Below are 10,556 nucleotides of genomic sequence, written 5' to 3' on the forward strand. Positions count from 1 at the left end.
GTAATTTAAAGTTTGATTGTGACAGTTCAACCAGTGTAGCATTAAAAAGTTCAGTAATCAAGAAAATGGGGTGAAATTAAGGCATCAATTATATTTCTCAGCTATTTGATAAAAAAATTGCTTACAATTATTTTAGTACTTCAATTTAGCTTCAAGCTTTCTAAGAAAAATTGTCCCAGGGAATGTAAAAATAATACATGCCTAGCAATAAAACGAATGTTGCCATAATATCATTATACTGATTATTAATAATATTATTAATCCATACTAGGCGTGCCCGCCATCTTGCAAAGGTTTGCGTGTCGCAGCTTCTGGTTGTGAAACTGCCAAGATTTAAATTTCCAAAGAAATGGGATAACCTTTTACAGGTGAGAATGTGTTGGTTTGTGTTTTTATATGTATTAACTCAATATTACATGTTTTTACTATGGTCTTTTTTTAAATTTTTTTACTATGGTAACTTTTTAATGTCAGCTGACGCCTTCGTCTTGTTGTATTGTGTTAGTTTAGCAAAATAATCTGCTTAAGTCAATTTCGTATATAGAAATTCTATTCATACATGCATCTAACTACAGTTGCAGACGCTCTCGAATGTTCACGGACCGCTCCAATATGGCGGACATCTTACGCATAGCGCCCCATTGAAATGGCCATATGTAGGCTATGCATATGCATAATATGGCTGCGTTCCAGTCCACTTTGCAATGCACTTGCAAACTTCCCTAAGCACTTCCCCTCGGGGGAATCCCTGCCGCCATTTTGAAGTGCGTTCCACTTCGTGAAGTGGACGAGAGTCTACTTCATATGTACACTTCAGGCACCTATATGTCCCACTATGCAGTACGATTGTGACGACACCACAGTCTAATCACCACCACAACAAACAACTCTATGATATAGCCTACTAATTATAATTACATTTTTAATTAAATTAAATTTAAAACAACCCAAACAAACCTATACATTTGGATGCTGCATTAAACAAACTCTTAAATGGAATAAAAAATAAATAATAATAAATCAACTCCATAAGCTGATTCCAAGTGATCAAGGGCTTAGGACGTTCCAGTTCAGCTCATTGCAGTTTCCGCCAGTAGTGGGCACTCGTGCAACGTAAGCAATGACGTATATCCGAGTGAATGAGACGGAGGGAAGTTAGCGAGTGAAGGGCATGACAATTTTGAACTGGAACGCAGCCTAAGTATGCAATGAAGAGCCATTAGGGATGTCTGGAATCGCTTCACTAGTACTGCTCTTCTTCTACTTCACTTCCCTCGCTTTTAAGCTTCACTATCGCCACCTAGTGATATGGCACACAGATGGTATTACATATCACCAGATGCCTTAACTCCTGTTTGTTTTCCTCAGTTTTTAAAGTATTTTAATTATAAGAACAAATTATAAGTACATTTTATGGTTGGCGGGTAGTTTTTTTTTTATAGTAGGCTACTGCGAGACGCAGTCAGACACACTTGGAGAACTTGGCTAGTTTCATAAAAGCTCCAAACCACTGGTTTGAAACTAAAGATTAGTAAATGTTTCAAAGTTTCATGAAGCAGTGTTTCGAAAGCACCCAACTTCAGGTCATTTTGAGTATTGAAGAATGAGATAAAAAGGAATTCATATCCTTTATAGCTCAGCCTTTTTATGAGGGTTTTGGCTAAACGCAAGCCTCGGGTGCACGATTAAGGACTAACTTATGATTGCTCAGACATCACTCACCTAATAATCAAGCTCTACAAGCATTATTAACACTTAAGTTAATAAGAAATGTCAGGGCTCGAAATGAACTGAGATGATAGTAACAGCAACTCATTTTCCTTTGTACACACAAACAGACACTTATTCCCACTTCACATTCAGAGAGTCCGGCCAACACAGCTGAGGCAGGCTCACATATCACTGGCCTTGAAACAGGGGTGAGACGTAGTAGCTCACCCTTCTCTAACTCTTTCCCTCGCTCATTGTTTTTATAGTGTCAATCTTCCAAGTCCATGTCCTGGATCCATGATGCCACATCGTTCTCTTTTCCCACCCCTTAGGTCTGATTTGTTCGCTGATTGAATGAATTATCTCCGTGGGATGTTTTGGATGCGATAACAAGCTCCAGGTTCCAGGGGCCAGACCAGAGTTACCATGTCCATGTGTGGACTCAGCTGGGCAACATGTGGACCTGCTCACAATAGTTGGTCCCACTTATTTCTACTGCCAAAGTGATGACAAAGAGATGATAGCACAACAATGGTGGCTGTGAAACAAAATTGAGCTTTTCCTGCCACATTCTTGCCAATTCACAGTTACAAAGTAGAATGACATGAAGCATATGTCTTTTGTTAACCCAGCGGCAAAGCCAGAGAAAAATTAGAGCAACGCTATGGTAACATCATGACAATAGCAATAGCAAAGAACAAACATGAACTGGACAACATTATGAAAAGGCCATGGGAATAAAATAATAATGAAATGGCATTTCGTTAGATGGTAAATAAGTGACCACAATCAATATTTCTGTTTCCAAATAATTTTAATCAATATTGTCTGTTCCCAAATCTGTAACGAAATCTATGTAGTCCATGTAGTACTGTATTTACAGAGGTAGGTTGGACATTTGATCACATGTAATTTTATCCGTGGGATTCTCCATTTGATGTTTTTATCTCTTTTACTCTTGAGATTGTAGGAAACTAAAACACTTGGTTTAAATCTGGAATTCTTCCTTCCCTTCGGAGGGCTCGCATGTACAGAGTTTGGCTTTAAGTGGGCTCAGTGGATTCATAAAAAAGAGAAATAAAAGCTTTGATTTAACAAATTTACAACTGAAAAACTGCCACTGTCTTTCCAGGAACTTGGGGTATCAGAGGTCTTTCTCTCTGGCATCCAAACACAAGTCCAAACTTTAATTCTTCTCAAGGGAAAAGCAACATAGATGTTCTCCATAAGCCTGCATGTCTGAAATCTGTCATTTACCATTAATGTATAGACACAACTATATTTTTGTAGTTGAAGTAGTTTTATGCATTCCAAGAAGGTTGGATTTGACTGGTATTCCATAACTTATTTTATGTTTATAGGCTGGAAAAGTATTGAACCTACCTGGAGTGGATCTGTTGAAAGGCTCGACAGCAAAGCCATCCAGTTTCACCCACTCTCTCCCTGCAGGAGAAAAGAGCAGTGTGGTTACACATATGGATGCACACTAAATCGTTACCATATTTGTTATTGGCCGATATTTGAGTCATTTAAATGTATCCTTATCGACTGATATTGGATATTTAATTGAGCAAGATCATTTCCCATATTTTTACAATTAAAGTCAACTTTGTAGCCAACTAACACTTAAATACAGTTAACATTTTAAATAATTAATTATCATTTTAAATGTAATCTTAAAAAAAAAGAAAAAGTTTTTCATACTTTACATTATAATGCTGTGATGCCTAAATGCACTTTTTTTGTTGTTGAAAAATTTCATTGCCTTATCATTCATCCCCAGATGTCACACAGAAGAAAAACACATGTGACCATATCACCCATTTACAGCAATTTCCTCTTTTTATAGGCACTTTTTGGACTGAATTATCAGACAAAACATAATAAAAAAATAAATATTACACATAAATGTGTAAAAAATGTAGCATATACCGCAATCAAAACAACCAGCTATCCTTAAAACAAGGAGCTGTAACAAGATATGTTTACTACTTCTAAAAACATCCTCAGCCAAGAACATTTATGATCTGTTTGCAAGGATTATTAATGTGCTTTTCTATTATGACAGATGTTTTGGGGAAAGTGCTGTGGGACATGCAGCAGTATGCTCAGATCCTGTTTGTTGGAGACGGACATGGACATACTGAAAAAACGTATGTGGCGTGCGTTGGACGAGTGACTGGCTACCACAAAACAAGGCTTAAGGCTCTTGACTCGAGCTCTGGGTTGGATACAAAAACAAGGACTGGCCACATAAATGTTCTATCTTTGGGGGTTTCAATCTCACCAGATGCCAACAGTGAATGGAGTTATTTGGAAAACAGAAAAAAACGATATATCCTTACACCCTGCAGTCTACACGAGTGTGTTTTAGCCATGCAGTCTGGTTTAATATTGTGAAAAGAACAAGAAGTATAGAGAGCTTTCAAGTTATAAATACCTCCCTTGTAAAAACCTTATAATAAATGTGTGTTAGAGTCTAACAAGTCTAAATTAATGAGGCAAATAAAGCTGTATATTTAGACATTTAACAGTGTACAGTGACCGCTAAAATGATGTGTACACTTCAGCTACACTTAAAAATGAATGAAAGATTCAAGTATTGTTGTGCTATTTCCTCTGTTTTATAATGATTAAAATTTGAAATGTACAATTAATTTATATACACTACGGTTCAAACTCCTGTTCTTACTGTTGGGTCAGTAATATCTTTTTTTAAAGAAATTAATACTTTTACACAGCAAAGGGTGCATTAAATTGAGAAACAAAAAGGACAGTAAAAGACAGTTAATATATTTATAATGTTACAAAAGATTTCTTTTTCAAATAAATGCTGTTCTTTGGAACTTTCTACACATCAAAGAATCCTGAAGAAAATCTATCACAGTTCCCACCAAAAAATTAGCAGTACGGTTTTCAACATTGATAATAATAAGAAATGTTTATTGAGCAGCAAATCAGCATATTAGAATGATTTCAGAAGGATCATGTGACACTGGAGTAATGATGCTGAAAATTCAGCTTTGCCATCACCGGAATAAATTATGTTTTAAAATATAAAACAATTATTATTAATTGTAATATTTCGCAATATTACTATATTTCTGTTTAAATAAATTGAGCCTTTGGGAGCATTTGAGACATGTTTCAATAACCAATGTGTATATAGATCTCTATAGTTAATATGGTTAAAATGTGGTTCAGAAAATTGAGAACAGTTTAATATTCCAACGCACTGAAATCCATATATTTAGAGGCCACTGTATATTGACAACACTGAGGAATTCCTGTTAAATTACATTTTAAAGGATAATTCTAACATGCATATGTGTTTTATGTGCTTACTGTACTTTATATATCCATGCACAACAGTGAAGAGAATCGAGAGTCAAAGAGAAACATGCATATCTCTCTCAACACACAGGCAAACACACACCTCCTGGAGTCTCTGCCCTGTAGACAGGTTTACTCATCCCATCCTTATTCTCTGCACTCATCTTGAGAAAATGCAGGACTCCAGGCTCTAAAACAACACAACATGCACATGAGAGCCTGACATAGTGCTGAAGTACTCAATGTGAGTCTCTAGCTTTTTCATTTAAAGAATGATTGATTTACGCTCTCACCTACGTCCTCTAGTAACTCTGACCGTCTGTCCTTGTCCACAGTGACGAAGCGTAGTGACTTCATTGACTTCCCATAGCCAATGCTGTAGCTATCTACAGGCTGTCCGTCCAGCTCGCTGGGTGAATCCCATGTGACCTTTAACCCCTTATCCACCGAGGTCAGCTTCACATTACGTGGCGGCAGTGGCTTAGAACCTGAGAAAGAGAGAGGGAAAGTGTATAGTTGTCTGTCAGTAACATTGCAATGACAGTCTGGTGAGTTTGTTTCTGTAAGATTGCAATTGCAGGAAATAACAATAAAATACAATCCAATATTTTAAAAGCTACTATTAGACTAAGTAAGGGATATTGAGGGTAAACAAAATAAACCCCAAAAGGATGCAGAGAGGTCTTGAATCACCTTAAAGTGGTTTATTTTGCAATTATGCCTGACAGACTACACATTATTCCACAGCTATGCAGGAAATTGCTCTGGAACAATGGTCAGTTATCCAGCTTAGTTGTTATTATGCAGAAATATTTGACCAATGAAAGCATGTGATTGACCAATCAGAATGAATTATTGCAGAGGGCCATACAATCTTTAAAATAAAAGTTCTTTATTGGCATCTACAGTTCCATGGAATCTTTCCATTACACAAAAGGTTCTTTATAGTGGAAAAAGGTTCTTCAGATTTATTAAAATGTTCTTCACACTAAGAAAAAAAATTAATAAAAATCTTTAAGATCGGTTCACCGAAACGTTCTGTGGGGAGCCCAAAATGGTTCTTCTATGGCATCGCTGCGATCGAAAAACTAAAACTAAATTGTATAAACTCAGCATCTTGTGAGAGTCATGCATAATGTAGATCTTTTTGTGTGGACTTTTTAAATGAATCGACTACTTGAAGTAGAGCAATGAGGGATACAGCCTTTAGTTAATCACACTCGAAACTCCGTCTGAAGTACTAAAGTGTGCTCGATCTGTTTTTCTAACCCTGCTCAGAGTTAGAGTGAGCAAATCTCTCATCGCTGTGCCTGTTTACTGTACAACAGCATGACTTTGGCATCAATCCTGGTGAGAGAGATCAATCTCTATCATTTCTTTAAGTGTTCACACGGACATATGCCTCTTGGTCACTGCTTTATAATGTAATATTGGCAATGGAACATCCTCCACATAATCTGGAACCACATCACACATGTCAATGCAATTACTGCAACACACACACACACACACACACACACACACACACACACACACACACACACACACACACACACACACACACACACACACACACACACACACACACACACACACACACACACACACACACACAGGCCACAGAAACATCAAACCTCAGTCTGTGACTTGGCCACTATTAAAATTTATGATTTAGGGAGGGTTCACATTTTGATTAAATCAAGACTTGTAAAACATAAGAATTAGATCTTTCTCCAAAAATAAACATTTTATACTGGAGGAAACTAACCATGGCTCATGTTATGGAGTGGACATCACCTAGATCAGTGGTTCTTTTTTTACATTGAAACCCCTGGTAAAAGGGAAGACTATACATTTTATCTGCTGAAGGTCACATAAGAATCTTCCCAGCAATAAAGATTGTTTTCTAGTTTAGATTTGCATATTGCCCTGCTAATTTTTGGCCCACCACAAAAGAAAAAAAAAACATGACACAACAACAAGCAAAAAAAAAAAAAAAAAAAAAAAAATGCTTTAAATGTTCAATTATAGTTGGAAATGTTTTAATCTAACTTCGTGACAGCTATAAAATAAAATGTTTGCAATTTTTAACCAATTCAAAAACTATCACAATTTACTTTCGCAATTTAGACAAAACAATTTTGATGTGAGCCAATTAGATTTGATCAGTTTGATGACATATTTCCATCAGCAGAATTCGTAAAACAATGTTCAACAAATCACAGAAAACCAAATGTTTAGATTAGCAAGGCTTAAAAATCACATGTATACAGTCAACAAATGTAAGATTGTTTGAAAGCAAGAACTAGCCCAAATCTTTCCTGAAACTCTTTTACACTCTTTTATATTGTTCATTCCTTTATGGTGTTTATTAAGAGTCTGAAAGTAAAAGCCCTGTGGTCCTGTCAGTTTTGTTGGATTGCTTTTAGAAGCACTCACGGAAAGACCTGCAGGGCGAGCACCTGCTTTTCTGGCATCATTTTTTCAATGAAAGGCATAAACAAACTCAAACAAACATTCACTCGCTTATTATTTTCATTTATGTGTCTGGATGACATTCAAACAAATGCAAGAGGTATTGAAAGTGTAGCGCTTTTACATAGCCTGAGCTTTAATATACCCACGTGTTCCATACGGGGGGATGGATGGGGGTCACCTGATGATAGACAATCCTCAAACACCTAAGTGAAAGGTTGAGCGTGGGCATCATGCCAACTACATTCTGGCTTCTTGTCTCGCTGCACACTCGCTTATCAACAGATTGAGTTTCTAACCCTTCCAGCCTTGCTCACGTCAATCAGAGACTTTCCGCGAATTCCTTGGTGAAAATCTGAGCAAGATTTAATTCCAGTAGCTGGTCAGGGCATGATTTTTCTCTTCCTCTCACTGTCTGGCAGAGCTCTTACCTGACAACACAAGCTCATTCTTACCGGAATAACAACAGACGTGATGTTAAAGTGCAGGGTTGTGGAAGAAAATCCTGAGCCTCATTCTTTCCAATATATCTTTTATCTGTCAAGCAGATGTCTGGAATGGTTTTGAAGCTGCAGTTGGGCACCATTAAGAGGTTTTTTTTAAAACTAGAAATCAGTAAAGCTTTACAGTCTACACTATATCGAAGCAGCTGGTGACTTTAAGATTTAGTTGTTTTGGATGTGTTTTGTTTTGTTAAAGATGGAGAGGAGAAGAAAAGAGAGGAAGACTGGATAATATGCAGCTGCTGATGGCAGTCACAGGCTGCACCGGGTGACCTCATATAAAGAACATTTCCAAAACACTGAGAAAGAGCAAGTGAGAAAGAAAAAGGCCCGTTGTAACGTGGCAGCTAACACAGCTCAGTAGGACTTAGCTACCACTTTTCTCATCCAAGATTCCTCTGCATTCTCTTCAGAATTCGGAGGGACAGGGAGAGTGAAAGAAAGTCAAAGAGAGGCAGAGAGAGAAAACGTGGCTGAAACTGATTTGAAGAGCTGAAAGCAAAAGAATGTCTAAAACATCTGTGCTTTTACACTCCCTGATGACCTTTTAAAGAGGTTAACTGTTACTTACTTCCTGTCCTGGCTTTAATTTGATAAAACACTTGCTGAGAGCTGCACTTACAGTCCATATCTGTCTATCTATCTATCTATCTATCTATCTATCTATCTATCTATCTATCTATCTATCTATCTATCTATCTATCTGTCTGTCTGTCTGTCTGTCTGTCTGTCTGTCTGTCTGTCTGTCTGTCTGTCTGCCTGCCTGTCTGTCTATCTACCTATCTATCTACAGTACATTTGAAGTGAAGAACAAATCGGGATTTGTTCATATTTTGTTCAATTTGTTCATATTTTGATTACATGTGTACATGTCATGTGAACAACTTATTTTGATCAGGGGAGACCATGGGTGAGTTATAACACCTTCAGTGCAATCAATTAGCTATAGTAGTTAACTACAAGGATGACATCACCATCAGTCAAGGTAGAAGTTGTACAGTAGGCCTAAGTTTTAGTCTCAATTACATATATATATATATATATATATATATATATATATATATATATATATATATATATATATATATATATATATATACACCACACTGTTACATTTTTTGTTAAAGAATGTATTTTTCCCCTCCTCGATTGTTAACAAGGAATAATAATCGTTTTAAAGTTGAACAGACATAGATGTCATGCCTGCATGATGACCTTTTTAAAAACTGATTCATATTGCTACAAAAATTACTAAAGCAAGGTAATACGTGAATAAGTAAAGCAAGGACACATTTTGAAGTTTGTGCACCTGCCTGTGCCTCAAGTCTCACCCCCTCGTGCATTAAGCTTTTAATACTTGCAATGTTTATTAAAGGTTTGGCACTTGGTTTCCACGCACAATATGATCAACTGTGACATAATAATCTTTACAGTACAAGATGACAGCAGCATAAAAGAAAGCCCTGGGAATTGTAACAGACAAAAATATACTTAACGAATTATACTTTTAAAATAATTCTAAACAATTCTAATAATACACAAAGCTTGAGTTTGTGAATTAATATTTAAATAGACAGAAGCCGATTGACCTACCCGACAGTAGTGGGCTCTGGGTGCAGAGTGTGATCAGGAGACCGAGAAGAGCTCGTGCCCGTGCAGGAGACATTGCAGACAGTGCTTCAGTATTAAGGCGATCCGCTACACTGAGGGAAGAAAGGCTATGGGATGCTCGGATGCTTCGACTCCCGTTCTCACCGTCAGCCTATGCGCTCCTTCCCAGACGTTGTCTCCCTCTTCCGGGGACGAACGGGACTTGGGATACCAAAATATTTCCAGGGCAAGCTATGCAAAGTCTTTGGAAACAATTGCCTCTGATGTAGAACTCGTTTATCGTGCTGTTTATTTTATAACGTGTTTACCCAAGCCCCATTCTGTGCACGTGGTACTACTTTAATGCAATATTAAGTTTTAGCTATTGTATTTTAATATATTCATTATTTTTTAACTGAATATCAATTAAAAGACCTCTAAATTTTAGCGCTCTTTAAATTTAAATTCAGTTCTAAAAGTATAGATATAAAATATATATATATGCATTCTCCACAAATATTAAACAAAATGATTGCGCATGCGCTCAATTTTGAGAACGCGGTTAACGATACGCAACGAAGACTTTACACTACAGGTTAGTCGTTCACAGTTCGCCCCATTACTCTAGTCTAGAAGAAGGTGAAGAACCAGTCAAAATGTTTCCACCACAAAGGAAAAATACAGTGAAACAGCAGTTCTGGTTAGCAGAGGTAACTGGGTGTTTGTATTCAGCTTGTTTCAACATCTGTAACTCAGTGGATTTTGTGTATCAGGTTCTGATATAATACACATATTTGTGAATCTGATACAAATGAACGTTTGTATCCCTAAACTGTGTAAGTTAATAGCCTACAAAGTTACAGTTGTTTACCATACTATCCATTATGCTAATCAAATCAAACTTTGATTCCCATCCCATTCCCTCATTCCTATTACTTATATAGC

General features: G+C 36.9%; 1 protein-coding gene across 3 annotated transcripts in view; it reads right to left on the bottom strand.

The window, feature by feature from the left end:
* fndc1 (fibronectin type III domain containing 1) overlaps positions 1 to 9,881 on the bottom strand; it is a 37,932-nt gene extending 28,051 nt beyond the window's left edge. Inside the window, exons 1-4 of one of the 3 annotated variants that reach the window (XM_082147458.1) lie at positions 9,615 to 9,881; positions 5,337 to 5,531; positions 5,147 to 5,233; positions 3,094 to 3,153 (exon numbers count right to left, since the gene is read on the bottom strand). In XM_082147458.1, coding sequence (XP_082003584.1) covers positions 3,094 to 3,153; positions 5,147 to 5,233; positions 5,337 to 5,531; positions 9,615 to 9,687 — 415 coding nt within the window. In that variant the 5' untranslated portion in view covers positions 9,688 to 9,881. The remainder of the gene's footprint in view (positions 1 to 3,093; positions 3,154 to 5,146; positions 5,234 to 5,336; positions 5,532 to 9,614) is intronic. The other 2 variants (XM_082147457.1, XM_082147459.1) reach the window with 2 other exon arrangements.
* Between the last annotated feature and the right edge of the window lie 675 nt (positions 9,882 to 10,556).

This window comes from Leuciscus leuciscus, assembly GCF_965113295.1.
Source record: "Leuciscus leuciscus genome assembly, chromosome: 19".
In the NCBI taxonomy this organism is placed as follows: Eukaryota; Metazoa; Chordata; class Actinopteri; order Cypriniformes; family Leuciscidae; genus Leuciscus; species Leuciscus leuciscus.